Source organism: Notothenia rossii, assembly GCF_949606895.1.
Source record: "Notothenia rossii genome assembly, chromosome: 10".
NCBI lineage: Eukaryota > Metazoa > Chordata > Actinopteri > Perciformes > Nototheniidae > Notothenia > Notothenia rossii.
In genome coordinates, this window is record NC_136908.1 from 30,697,660 (window position 1) to 30,713,075 (window position 15,416).

The 15,416-nt window shown below is 41.1% G+C and overlaps 1 protein-coding gene across 6 annotated transcripts in view; it reads right to left on the reverse strand.

Moving 5' to 3' along the window:
• Positions 1-15,416, reverse strand: part of gabbr1b (gamma-aminobutyric acid (GABA) B receptor, 1b) — a 332,077-nt gene that overhangs the window by 13,331 nt on the left and 303,330 nt on the right. For 5 of the 6 annotated variants that reach the window (XM_079655114.1, XM_079655113.1, XM_079655115.1 and 2 more), the window contains 2 exons: positions 4,197-4,325; positions 431-574 (listed from right to left, as the gene is read on the reverse strand). In XM_079655114.1, coding sequence (XP_079511240.1) covers positions 431-574; positions 4,197-4,325 — 273 coding nt within the window. Of the gene's footprint in view, positions 1-430; positions 575-4,196; positions 4,326-15,416 lie in introns of those variants that run through there. The other variant, XR_013803364.1, reaches the window with a different exon arrangement.

Below are 15,416 nucleotides of genomic sequence, written 5' to 3' on the forward strand. Positions count from 1 at the left end.
AAAATGTTCTCACATCCATCTAGCAGGATCTAACCCTAACGATAGTTCTGATTTAGTTTAGATATTTTTGAGAGTTTGATCGTTTTGAGAATATGTACAATTTGAGTAAATGTTAATAGTAAGGTAATGAAATGTTTATGTGTGCTACTCAAAGTCCTGAGTTTTTAGCCTCGTACTTTGGCTTGTTTGAAGAAACCAGAAAAGTAATAGAGATGCCTCAATCCTGTCCTAATATGTCAATAAGTACAGTGTAAAATGATTTGAGGACAATTGAAAATGATATGTTCCCTGTGGAAGGCTGTGGGACAAATGTCATTTGTGTTGTTGTACTTTCAAAACCTACATTTGCAAACTCAATAAACCAATATCTACATTTTTTTACTTTTACATTGTGAATATGATGAAGATGGACAATAGATGGCTTTCTGACCTCCTGGATGATCTTCTGGAGCTCCTTGTTCTCTCTCTCCAGCTGTCTGGACTTCTCCTCGTCGTTGTTGTTGGTGGACGAGCCGGTCTTAATGGTCTCCTGACCGTCTGACTGCCACTCCCCCCGCGTGATCAGACGCCGCATCTGCAAACCATGCACATATTTTCCTTACCGTGATAATATTCTTGGGGCAAATAACTGGCACACAAGGACAACACTGGAGAGACACAGCCTCTGCCCAACCAACTCTGAACTGCTCTTGCCTTTTACTCCATATTTAACTCATCCTAAGAAAATAAACGACATTCTACAAAACAATATCGCAAGTGCTTTCCCATCCACCTGATAAGATGGACTCCCAGATGTCCCTCCTGCTCTCTGACCCTGTGCGTCAGTTTTTCCTGTTATTATCTGAAGAGGAGATTGTATATGACAAGCAGAGTGAGCTATCAGGGCCACATCTGGACACAGCTGTGAAAGAGAGCCTTATCATACCGGGAGAAACAGCTCTCCCAAGGCTGTTTGCCTGTGCTTAGGAAGATGAGATAAAGGGGCAGAAGTAAAAGATACAATTAGTTAAAAAAAGAAGAACTAAAGGCCCAATAGATATGTGTAAGTGAAGGAGGCAAATGTTCACTGTCGAGCTTTAATAAGGATATACTTAATTTAGATTTTGGGACCAGATTACATGTAATGTCTGTGGTTATTGTAACTGGGCCCTGACATTTTTTAGTTTTTATATTGAATACTAATATTTGGGGTGATATTACAGTTCCCTTGTGAGTACCTTGAATGTACAGTTGACTTCCACAGAGAATAAGAGTCGTGCCTGCTCCACTACACAGAGAGGTGTTCAATCAGTTCATTTTTTAATTACTGCTGCGTCACTGTTTACACTGATTTATCAGCCTGTCCTGTAAACAGTTTAGCAGTAGGAGTTGACCATCTCTGATTTATGTTTATTAGACAACTTTCCTGAAATTAGTTTGTATTTCTTGCAGGTACTATATATGTGTGCTGAGCAAGGCATTCCTGATGTGTTTTATTTATACCCTTCAGGGTGCAGGGACATTCAATTCAATTCATTGTGATTTGAAAAATGTTTAATATGTGTGCCTTGTAGGTTATGCTATTGTATGGTCGTTTAGACGATGTGTTAGCAGAGTAGAGTGCCTGCCAAGGATCTATCAGTCATCTATAAGGCCAGCAGTGTATGGAAACTCCTGGCCTCACACACTTTTATATAGTTTGCTGATGCAGCTGTTTTTAGATGGTTTGGGCCAGGCTCTTTGAAAAGAGATTTCAGATTGTTTGAAGGGGGGGGGGGGGGGGGGGGTCGCACGAGGCACTTCAGTGTATTACCTAGATGGTGGTTGGCAGGCAGGAGTAACAGCATAGAAGCCAATGAGCATTGCACTCCTGTAGCCGGGGGCAGCAGACTTAGCTTTTACTACTTTCAGCTCCCTCATCTCAAAGTTTTGGTAAGTAGCCTGAAATAGGGTCTTTTGAAGCTGAAGAGATTTTTATGTTTTGTTCTACAATATAAAATACTTCAGTAAACACCCCACTTGTGAACTTCCAAAGCTTTTATGTGCAACAGCGTCATGATCATTCTTTAGGTATTTCATGTTTGCTGTACTTTATTTTTACATTTATTTTCTCCCCCGCCCCCCCCCTTGTTATTGTCTGCCCCGACCTGATGATCCTTCCCCCCCCCGTCACCTGCTGCCCTGTGTTTTTGCCTTCCCTCTCCAGCTGTGTCTCCTCAGTGTGATTAGTCCTCTTTTCTGTCAGTTTTCCCTCTATGTTCCCCTGGTGTGGCTTGGTGTGTCATTGTTCCTGGTTTCCTGTCTCTGTCTGATTCTCTATTTCCCTCCTGATTTTGCTACCCGTGTTCCCCGGTTTGTTCTTCATTTTGTTTTGCTGTTTTCTTACATTATGTTTCAACTTGTCTGCTCCCCATGGTTACATGTCTTTTTTTAACAGCTATATTTAGAAAAAGCTTGATTTTGTTATTTATACCTGCCTCCAAGTTTTGTACTGCATTTGGGTTCTGCCCACCTACTCACTCCGTGACACTCTAACCCAAGACACTACTTTGCCTCCATGCCGTAACTCTTGTCTGTTTATCCAAACCAGCGGTGTGCTGACTCACATAACTGGGGCCTCAGGACACTTACAGTGCGTGGCCCAAGATTTCTGAAGCGAGCTGAACGCCAGGGGCCTCAGTGTGCAAAGCACAAGCTGACCACTTAAGAACAGTGGCGTTTTCTCCTCGAGGCAAAGGGAAGCCAGGCTTCCCCTGTTTTTTCGTATTGTAGTTATGATTTTAATAAATACATAAAAACACTTCATTTAGTTTCAGAAATGTTTTGTTGTGTGTTGCTGCCGGCCCGTTTCTCCCCCATTCTCATTGAGTATTTTACAAAGAGTGAAACGGCGCCCCTCTAGATGTTATGGTGAAACAGTAGATTGCATTCTGTTGCGAGAGGAGGCCAGCCGAAATTGGCTTCCCTTGGTGAAAAAAAGTTGGAGGGATTGACCAATCAGATGAGGCTCACGTCATGCCCCTGCCAACCTGTGATTGGTCAGGGCCATGCCAAGGGAAGCCAGAGGCGGCTGGCTTCCCTTGCCTCACAATCCAATCAAATCGCATCAACTTAGTGTTGCAGTGACGCGTCCCAAAAAGCGGAAGTAAGCTGCGCCTGGTTTCCCTCGACAAAAAGCAATGGGATTTCTCCTCAGGGTTTTGGAAAATAGCTCGAAATAAGGTCAGTGGAAAACGAACCTGTTAGATGAATGCACGTTTTGTTCAGTCGGATAATATCCACATGTCTACTCTACTTTTATAATTTTCAAATCATAAATCTAATCGATAGAAGATAGATAGCGCCACTGCACCACTCTCACCTCCGTTAGAAAGTAGCAAGCAACTGAAGCAAGTGCAATTATGGAGGGTGGAGATTTGGAGTATTTAATCAAAAGATATTGTACTAAACTTCTGCTACAAATCTGATGACAGGCCGATGCCCAAACTGGAGTGTACAGCGAGGAAAAAAGGAGCGAATCGGACGTAAAACGTTAAAGGTCTCCTGATTTAGTTTGTGAATGAATGCTTATTGGAGTTTCGGCTGGAGAGTGCGTGCGGACCTGTCGGTCAGATAACAGGCGTGTGTAAGTATTTGTATGATACAAATGTGTGTAAAATGATACCGGGTGCTTTAATCACTCATCTGGTTACGTTATTACATTGACCACCACACCCCCGACCCAAAATAAAGGACGTATTATTGGCTTCCCCTAATTCTTTTCCCACGCCACGCTACTGCTTAAGAACAGAATTAGAGATTGGGTAATCTTAGCAAAAAGACTGGAAGCAGGGGGAAATAGCTAGCCCAACTTTGTCTAAAATAATAATAATACAAATAAATGTAAACATTGTATCTTGTCGGTTTAATCTGCTATGACCATCGTACGCGATCAGCGAATCAGGTGTCACCCCCAATCATCAGTGTTGGACCTCATTACTGCTTTTCTGCAAATCTCTGCAGGCTCAGGTTAAACATGTGGTGAAGACTGCCCCAGTGATGGATACTCTATAGCAGCACAGTCATGTCCACGCTGTCCCAATCACGAGTTAAACTGTCAGAAAGGGGTGTGTTAAGGCGACCACATTCATTCATTCATTCTCACTTTGTAAAATATCTTATAATCAAACTGGTCAAGAGAAGATTAAAACCCCCTCCCATAGTGAAAGTGATTTTACCTTGGGGACAAACAGGACCACCAGGGTGATGTAGACCGAGAACACGATGGCCAAGGAGGCAAAGGCGAAGGAGGCGTCCTGCTGAGAGGACAGGATCATGGTGACTGGAGCTGTGATCATACACAGTACCTGAGGAAACAGGACAGAAACAACACTTTAGTTATTGTGTTACAGAAAATACATCATAGTTAAGTCAACCAGTGATTGTGAGTTGCAGCCCTAGTAAAGTAAACACTAAAGGGAACAGTAGAAGAAGACAGACAGGAAGTAAACACTAACAGGAACACAGTATGGGCTCTGGCAGTGTTTAAAGACTGGTTCATGGAAAATAAAACGTTAACAGAGTTGGACAGTTACAGAAAACCTTGATCAGAGCTGCCTTCATTTTCAGTTACCCTGACTAAAAGCTATTTCTATAATAGAAAAGCCAGATATACAGCTGACCTTCACCTTCCTATAAAGTCAAAGCTGAATAATGTTGTCATCTAGTAATTTTTCTGGATGCTTTCATATTATATTATTTTGCATCATTGTCATACAACCTCTCTATTTCTAGTATAGTATTTACTTGAAAATGTTTCATCCAAATACAGTAGTGCAGGAGTGGGTTCTACACCTGGAAATTAGTTAGCAATCTACCACTATTATCCTTAGTGGCAAAGTTAATTTTTTTTGCAACATGTTTTTTGTACGATTCGCGAATTAAGGTCTGTCCGAGCAAGATTTTCCCGTTTTGTTCTATGAAGCTCCTATGTGGCTTTTAACCAACGGTTAACACATTTCTGAATAAGACTACTATCACCCAGGACATTAACTTAGCGGTGGTGAAGTCATGTTATTTTTTTGAAGCCAAATGTAAGCTCTTTTCTACAGTGAATGCATTTATCCTTTAACAATGTTGTTAGGTGTTAATACTTGATTACCCCCCCTAACCCACAGAGCTTATGTTTGGCAGTATCAAAGTCCCCTTGTATTTAACCAACATGTTTTTACTATTATCTATCTGCATGAAGATGTCATTCACTTTTGTTTGTTGTTATAATACTACTCATTATTTACCAACAAGGCTTAATCTGACCCAGAAAGAGGATGTGAGAGGGTGGCAGGAAAAGAAGAGGAGAGACATCAGAGGGAACATGAGGGAGGTGGAGGTGAGGCTGCTGATCTATACAGATCAATAGACTTCGTTAGAAACCTTAGTTTAGCTGCTATAGGCTCGAACTGTCGGGGGACACCTAGCTTCTTCCTTCTGTCTGTCTTTACCTGTGTACTCTCATGTTCCGATCAACCCAGCCTCCCCCAAATTTATTTCTTTTGTGTCTATATCTACGCTGGGATCCTGAGTCGTGGCTGATCCTGTTGCTGTGGTCCTGAGTCCTGGATCCTCTATCCTGAGTACTGGATCTGAGTCCTGGACTTCGAGTGGTGGCTGAACCAGTCTCTGCGGTCCTGCCTGACTCTCATCATACTACTTCCCTGATGGCTCCCACAAGATTGCTGGCATCCTCGTGGATTCGTCTTCTTATTATAGACACATGCATTTCCAAAGATTTGGTCTACCTATGTTGTAAATGTATTATCTTTTTACACACGGCATCTATTGCACGTCTGTCCGTCCTGGGAGAGGGATCCCTCCTCTGTGGCTCTCCCTGAGGTTTCTCCCATGTTCCCCTTTAAACTGTGGGTTTTTCCTTGTACGATGTGAGGGTCTAAGGACAGAGGGTGTCGTATTGTCATACTGATATTCTGTACAAACTGTGAAGTCCATTGAGACAAATGTAACATTTGTGATATTGGACTATATAAATAAACATTGATTGACTTCGCTGAGCAAAAGCTGAAAATCCCCTCCAGACTGTCCAGTGTCGGTCTGACACCAGAGGACGCCATGTTTCCTGCTGTGTCATCACTCACACACACAGCATCACACACACAGCAACACATAAAGCATGCCTCCGCTCACACACAAATCAGCTCACCAAAGTCGCTGTCACAAATAGCATTCTCACTTTGTGGATCTGCAGACAGTCTGCTCAAACTCTGCAGCCTTCTCACAGACAACTTTGAAGAACAGACCAAAATAGCAAGTCTTAAATCAATATATTCTTTGTTTGTTGAATTTTTTGAAGAGAACGGCTACCAGCAACCACTACCGTAGCTGTAGAGATGACATTGATGAGATGGATATATCTGCCATTACTATTTGATGAAGACAGAAACAGAGAAGACATACCTATCAAACTGAAAAGGGTGAGAATAAAAACCCAAAGTCAAATCATATGAAATAAAATTGCCGTTTAGTCTGTCCATCATGCTTACAAAATGTACTGAAGCTAAACAAAAACTCGCATCCTTTTTCATCCTTATCCCATCATGTGTTTCCAATAAGTGAATTCCAAGTGAAATCAGTGTCAGCTAATTCTGGAGACAGTCAACACAATCATTTAAAATCATGCTCAGAGTTATTTAAAACAACTTCTGTCCAGGGTCTAGTCCAGGGGTGTCAACTTGGCTGGACCAGTAACATCACAGCATAACAACCTATTATTAACAACAACTCCAAACGGTTCCCCTTGTTTTAGAGCAAAAAAGTACATTCTGAAAATATTCACATTCAATGAAATGAACTATCTCTTTCCAAATGAAATTTATTTTACATTCATTTCCACATTTGTGTAGTCATCCTGACACCACCATACAAACTAAAGTGGGAACTATTAAGGAAGAAGGTGCCTTGCAAATATATAAATGTATATTACAAAATACATAAAAGTCATGAAGATTGCAGTTAATGTCTTCTCTGTAATTTTTACACTTTGCAAACTCATCCGTGTGGGTCGGATTGGACCCGGTTTTGGCCTATGGGCCGTATGTTTGACACCCCTTGTCTAGTCAGTAGAAGCAAGTCAAAGTCTAAGTCAAGATCCGAGTCAGTAGAGCATTGTCAAAGTCAAAGTCTTGACTTAGTAAAGACAACCCCAAGTGAATCAAGACAGTATAAGAATCAGTTCTGAATCTTCACCAGAACTGTAGGTGCTGCAGCCTGAGGAGAGCAGCACCATCACGCAGAGTGCAGTGCTGTTTACACACAGTCGCTCACTGCATTGACCATCATTATATGGCCTTTAAACTACAGCAGCCAGAACCACTCTGACCTCCACACACATCAAACTGCTTGGTATTATTTCATATTTTGCTTTTTGATAAAGCAGTTACCAGGGCGCATCATCGCCTCCTTTCAACCTTTTTGGAGCAACGGTATCGTGTCCTTTATTTTTCACTGAACCATATGCAGTGCAAACACTATTGTGTCACAGTAATTACTAAACCATGAGACCATCTACAATAGAAGATACACAATATTTTTTATAAAATAGTGGCAGTTCATTATATTGAAATGTGTTTACCAAATTCATTTCAATCATTTTTTATTTGTATCAATATTACAGGAACTTCCTGATGTCAAATCATGCTCCACCTGTCTAAGTGGAGATGTGTGTTCTGACAGCTCCGCTCTGTGTGTGTGTGAGTGTGAGTGTGAGTGTGTGTGTGTGTGTGTGTGTGTGTGTGTGTGTGTGTGTGTGTGTGTGTGTGTGTGTATGTGTGTGTGTTTGTCGATAATGTTGGCAGGGCACTGGTACTTGTTTCCAGAAGAGGTTATGAATGTGTGACATAAAAGCAGCTGAGTTAAGTGGGAGCACTGTACAAATGTTAAGCTCTGGGTATCGTTTGCCATGCACTCAAATAATCAACTACTCATATTTTATGGAAGACACAAATTATATCTTCCGATTGTGATTGGTTGTTTGTCATTACTTGACAAGCAGTTTGCGCTGATGTGTTACAAAAAAAGAAGTGAAACTGCTTTTATAAAAGGACGCAGTCACGCAGCCGTAGTGCCCGGTCACACCATTGATAATATGTGCGTGTACATTGTCAACAGTGAATTCAAGCACGCAAAAAACCGCAACATTTTAACAGCCCCTTATGAGACCTGAAACTATTATTTTTCTCCTGAAAAAGTTGTGGCGGAACTCCGGCAGCACTATCAGCTCTTTCAGAGTTTCATGCTCACAATACATTCCTGGGCTCTCACGGGTCACGACATAAGATATTATTCCAGAGTGGGAGAAAAATACCTAACGAGCATGCCTTGCCAAATGCTCCCAGTCATCCTCACCTCACGTTATCATTAACCTATGGGCTCAGAACAGTCTCATAATACACACATGCACACAGAAGGATTCACACTTGTATTTCCGGGTCCACACTTGTGTTTTTCGATGCACACACAAATGTGTTCCGTTTCATATACATGTAATTAAAATCCAAATACAGAAAAAAGTTTTACATATGTATTTTTGATCCTCACATATTTGTTTCCCGTTTAAAACCTCTGCACCTGTAAACACAAACCGCTTTCTGTGCACGGATCGCTGTGCATTCGTGTGTGGGTTTTTTGGGACTCCCCTGACGGTCAGCCGATTCTTACTTGTAATGTTTTCTATCTGTAGCCAATCAGATGTCTTCTCAATTCTTAGCCAATCACATGAGCGCACGCCCACGAGGGTAGATTTCTTGCGTTCATGACGTAGCGCTTCATGTACGCATTTTGCGCAGTCCGGAGCTGACAGGTCCATGGAGCCTGCCTGCAGGCGCTAATCTCAGGACACCTCCACTCTCAGTACATTGCCACTTTCCAAAAAGGAAATGCACGCAAATACAATATTTTATATTATTAAGGTACAGCGCCACTTTCCGAACCATTGATGAATGCTTGTGTACACAAAAACGGCAGGCGAAACCGTTTTAAATGTGTGTTTCCTGTATGGCGAATACAGCTGCTTTATTTATGTCTGTTTGAAGTTGTTGTGAGTGTGGTACAGGTTAGCTTAGCCAAATCGATCAGTGCACTACGAAGCCAGTGCTAGACAGTGAACTGTCAACGGGGGGAGCCCCGCCGGTCATTATTGGCCGATATTCACTCTTAATAGTTTGATCGGAACTTTCTATAAAGGCCGATCAGGAGAACTGGATCTGATCGATATGGACATAAACGCGAGTGAAGTATAACCGGACGCGAGACAGAGATCAGAGGCCTGTACTACGAAGCTGATTCAACCTAACCTGGATATGTTTTCAGTTAGCCGGTTGGCCTAATCCAAAACATACGCGCTCTCGCTAAACTGTACTACGACGCGGGTTATCAAGTGGATCGCTCAAACCAGCCGTGTCCTTTAGGTGCGCGTTCACATGAAAAGGGTGGTATTTGGAGCATTCGACCAATCACAAACATGGAGAAGCGTACTGACAGCGCAGCGCGTCATACTTCCTGAATGAAAGTCAACTATAATATTAGTCATATGAAGAAGTTAAACTTTAAACATCCATGACTTAAACAATTTATCCAGGATAAAAGCCACATAGCTGCACCTGCAAGGTGAATACAGCTGGTAGCAGAAAAAGTGTTTGAATGCGTACATTAACAGGTTTATGATATCACTGCCCCGTCTAAGACACGATCTGACTTTAATTACATTTGAGTGTTTTGTCAACTTAATGTGTTGCTTAAAATAATACTTCTGCATAGAGTATGTGACACTGTGAGTGCTGCACGGCCAGATACGGCTCAGCTGGCTCAGATAAGGAAATATATGATACATTATGATGTGATATGATGTGATATGAATGATAATGGGACACATCGACGTCTGCACTCACAGTGCCGCGATCCGGTTACTTATGTTGTGGCAGATATTTAAGTAAGCTTTCTTAACACTAATGTTATATTAGTCAGATTGCTCTGAAGATGGGAGGTGATATTCTATTCACGTTCTGTTCACGTTCACACAGTCGGTGATTTTTGCCGGCCGTCTTTCCTGCAACGGCAGTTTTTCTGTATTTCCTTTCTCCTGTAATGACTTGATCGCTTTAAACTCCGCACACTGAGCTCTGAATGGTCAGCAGGCAGTGCTTTCACTGAGTTGAGCTCTTAGCCTGCAACCTAGCCTGCAACCTAACCTGCTCCGGGGCAGGTTAGCCGCTCAGCATAAGTTACCATGGAGATCTAACCTGCTAAGAAGAGAACCAGCGTCGTAGGACCGGAAACCCAGAGTTTTCCCTGAAGTTAGCCAGCTAAGCGAAAATCCTGCTTCGTAGTATACCCCCCAGGATCAGCTGCTGAGTCTGACGGCGACACGCAGCTCTGCATAATCACCTGATTCTCCGCCCTCTGTTTAGTGAGCTGACTGGACTGCGCAAAATGCGTATATGAAGTGTCATGAACGCAATAAATCATACCCTCGTGGGGGCGCGCTCATGTGATTGGCTTAGAATGAAGGAGACATCTGATTGGCTATAGATAGAAAAAATCACAAGTACGAATCGGGTGACCGTCAGGGGAGTCTCAGAAAACCCACACACGAATGCACAGCGATCCGTGCACAGAAAGCGGTTTGTGTTTGTAGGTTCAGAGGTTTTAAACGGAAAACAAATATGTGAGGATCAAAAATACATATGTAAAACTTTTTTCTGTATTTGGATTTTATTTACATGTATATGAAACGGAACACATTTGTGTGTGCATTGAAAAACATTAGTGTGGATCCGGAAATACAAGTGTGAACCCTTCTGTGTGCATGTGTGTATTAGGAGACTGTTCTGAGCCCATAGTAACCTCCCCCGGAATCTGCTCCAAATCACCAGCAGCTCCACAATGGACAGTTGATGCTGTGTCACATGTCATCTTTAACTGACTTTGCTTTAAAATGACCTCTCAGAGGAAAGGATGTGTCTTTTGTTAACTGCCTTTTGCCTCGCCTCGTCGCTCCTCGAGTCTCTTCCTCATTTCCTCCACTTGCATATCCCTAAAGCGAATTGACCGCAGTGAAATTGAGGACATACACACCGGGAGAAAAGCCCTTTGTGTCTGCTACTCTGGAAAATCAAAACAACACATTGTGAACCGTTTTTAGGAACTAAATCCCACAGATACAGTGAAGTCCCATGAATTATTGACCACTCCAAATGAGCAGGTGGCAGAGGATCCCATAAATAGATCCCAGAGCTAGCCATCGCTACGATCAACTCATTTGTTTCAGAGCGAGGCGCTGGCAGGACACTCGCTCATGAAGAGTACAACAAAGCAGGAGAGGAAACACAGCGGTAAACACATGATTCTTTATCAGAACCAATTTACATTTCACCTACTTACTGTAGTTAAGGCTTAATTTAAGCTTTGTTCAGTGCATAATGGATAATCCTCGGAGATGAATTAAAATACCACGAAGGGAATGGAAATTTAAAAATCAGACGCGCCGGAGATGTTGCTGATTAAAAAGCCTTGCAAGTCTGTGTGTGTGCGTGCGTGCGTGCGTGTGTGTGTGTGTGTGTGTGCACTTGTCTTTTAAATGATCCCACAGAGCAGAATGCTGAAGCTCGGTTGCATTGAAAGCACTTCTTGTTCTTAGATTCTTATCAGAAAGCTGAACAATCTACCGGGGACAGAGCGAACAGGCCCAGACAATCACACACACACACACACACACACACACACACACACACACACACACACACACACACACACACACACACACACACACACACACACACACACACACACACACACACACACACACACACACACACACACACACACACACACACACACACACACACACACACACACACACACACCATCACATCAGAGATGTTTGAAGAACACCTGGGGGGAGAGTGTCAGAGTTATTCACACAGAGCAGATGAGAATCCTGCAGAAACCTTGTCAGTATTTCCTGCCTGCCCTGTCACAAAAACAGAATGAAAGGAGTTTCAGAAGCAGCACTGCATACTGAAGCCTGACTGATCACCATTTTGATGTATTCGCTTATCACATTTGAACAATAAATACCAACACATTTATATCTATGATTTAGAAACAGGTGAAGTGAAATCATCTGTCCACCACCAAAGAGCAAAACTACACCTCCTGGTCACAATCCTGCATAAGTTAAGAGATCTTTATCAAAGATGTTTGTACATATTGTACAAAACCCCCAGATATTAAATCAAAAACTCTAATATCAACATCAGTCTCAGAAATTGAATGTACGTGTAAGTATAAGGTTAACTACATCAAGGGGTTTTATTCATTTCACTGTGATATTTGTGTTTATGCTCCACCATTACATTATATTTCATGAAGCTGACGCGTGTATCAACAATGACCTACAATAAATGCAATAAGCCATAAAGATACAAACACAGAACAACAAGAAAAATGCTGTTATAATCTCTTCACATAAAGCAGACCATTGGAAGTGCTGGTGCGTTAGTTTCAAATGGGCTAAATTAATTAAAGGGCTATTTGATTTATTTGTCTGGCCAAGGTGCAGTGAAACCAACAGGTCCTCCAACTCATGCGACCAAATATGTTGTTTGTTCAAGCGCTTATTACGACCTATAATCACGTTTTAAAGTTTTCGACCTCTAGTGCTCCCGTTGATTGCAAACGTTACAGAGGGTCGTTTATTCACAAATAACCCTCTCTGTAAAATCCTAAATTGTAGGATAGTTTGGTCATTAAAACGCTTTTGATTAGATTTCTAGCGAGAAGTGTATATTGTACTTTTAGAATCCACGTCCAGTCGATATGTAGGATCTATAGTTTGATAGATATTACAAGATGATTTGAGGTTTCGCCAGGAGAACGTGTATATACTACGTCTTTCTCCTATTCATTTCTATTGACGGCAGCTTCCATTTAAAGTTAGCGTCAACCCTCACGGGGTGAAAACAGTATTTCCGGTCTCGAAGTTTTCATAATAAAACCGTATTCCTCTCACCGTCAAATTATTTTACAGTGAAATCTGCCGTACTCATCCACTGAAAAACATCAGTTTATCCTTGTTAATTACACAACATTAATTGGTTTAAATTGTGTACACTGCTATTGTGTTTTTCCCATAGGTTTTTCCCTTTCGATTCTGAGACACATTTCTTTTTTCAGAGGTTTTGATAAAACATCGAACTACCCATAATCCTCAGCTATCGTTGAAGCTCGGTGATTTGGATGTTTTCGCCGCAATGCACGCTGGGATATGGTGTTTATGCGATGTGAAATCTTTGAAAGTCATCACATAACGGCATTGTAATACACGGTTCGGCTGCATTAAATATTACATATCTGCCGTAGTTCTCTATTTATAGAGCCCTGATGAGAAGACCTTTGGACAAACTGGAAGAAATGCGGCCGAAACTGAACACGTGACGTGGATCATAAATATATTAGCAATTAAACATCATCTTACATTTCTTTTCACACAATAGGTCTCCTTTCAATATCAACACTAATTCGGCTGACTTTTACATTTGATCCAATTGGCATATAGGTTATATTTAAACCATAACGGTGCACAGCTGATTGGCAGGGACTTTTCGTTTTTTTTTTTTAAAGATATCACTGATTTTCTTTGAATATAAGAATGTAAATACTGAGTTGAGAGAATAGTCAGGGGATTTGGGTGATGGGAGACACATCTATGGAATCACAATTTCAATAGCTTACCATTAAATTACGGATATACCTTTCTATAGAGGAAAATATAATTTATTGTGTTAACACTGTAAACTTGACAGTTTTTTAACCCGCACCGCCTTGTGGTTAAAGCACGTTATTGCATTTTTTTTTTAAATATGTTATATTTGATGAAAAAATGTAAATATTAAGAATAGCCTACATACAACATAGGGGGAAAGTAGAAGGTCAATGATAGAAATATAGAATAGAAAATATCAAGAAGATACTGTAGTGATCTCTACGATAAAACAGTTTAGTGCAGGACATCCAAAGATATTAATATGAGGATGTGCAAAACAGACAAACTAAAAAGGCTTTATTTAAACATTAAAGAATACTTTAAGTTAAGGTCTTCTTTTGAATAAGAAAAAAACGTTGGGGGTATCTACAGATAAATATTAAGCCTTACAAAGTACTTAACGTCTAATATATTGCATAGTTTATTTTGGCCCTGAATTTGACTCAGGTGTAACTAAAGTCCGCTTTAAGGGTTGCATATATTTCACATCATTAATCAGAATCTGCAAAGTAACTCAAATAAATGTAGTGGAGTAAAAATACCAGGTTAACCTCTGAATTGTAGTGGAGTAGAACAAAGTAGTATGCTGCTGTAACAAAAAAAATTCCCAACTTGGGATCAATAAAGTATATATTATCTTAAGATGATCGATGGCTATTGCCATATTTGCAAAATGTGTCTCTGAACCATGACAAGTGCATGTTTCAGGCTTATCAATGAACAACAGGAGGGGTCACAGACATAAGACCAGCTGTTAAATAAAGCTCTTCTGACCTTAGCTGTCATGTGGGTATATTAATGCTGCCCATTATGGACACAAGCAATTTTCACCCATTTATGAATTATATGTTTTAAATTTGATAACACCAATGTGTTTCCCATCGCCTAAACCTCCAGGGATGTACACAGTTTAACACTGGAAACTTCTAATTATGGGAAATACAAAAACGTCTTTTAAAACTACAATTCCCAGTAGAGATGTGCCATAGAACATGTTGGGAAACACACAGTAGCCAGCATGTGTAATGTGGACCCGTCCGAGTCCAGTTTTGGATAGTCTGCCGTGGTTTCATTCCATTTCAAAGAGTGGTTTGACGCTCGGCGTAACCTTAGTGCACTGCCACTCCAACATCCAGTCACAGAGCTTGAGGACTAATCACGGGGTTTGTCAAGCAAAGCGGATGTTGTAGTCCCAAACAATAGCTGAGGATTATGGGTAGTGGAGAGTCTTTGGCCATCTTAAACTCAGAAAAAACTATTTGTTTCTCTGAATCGAAGGTTAAAAACACAAAAGCATTGTACACAATTTAAACCAATCAACGTTGTGTAATTAACAAGGATAAACTGATGTTTTTTAGTGGATGAGTAATGCAGATATCACTGTAAAATCAATTGACAGTGAGGGAAATACTTGCAGTTTTCTTATGAAAACTTAGAGACCGGAAATACTGTTTTCACCCCGTGAGGGTTGACGCCAATTTTACTTGGACGTCAATAGAAATTAATAGAGAAAGACGTAGTATATACACGTTCTCCTGGCAAGACTTCAAATCATCTTCATAATATCTATCAAACTATAGATCGTACACATCCACTGGACGTGGATTCTAAAAGTACAATATAC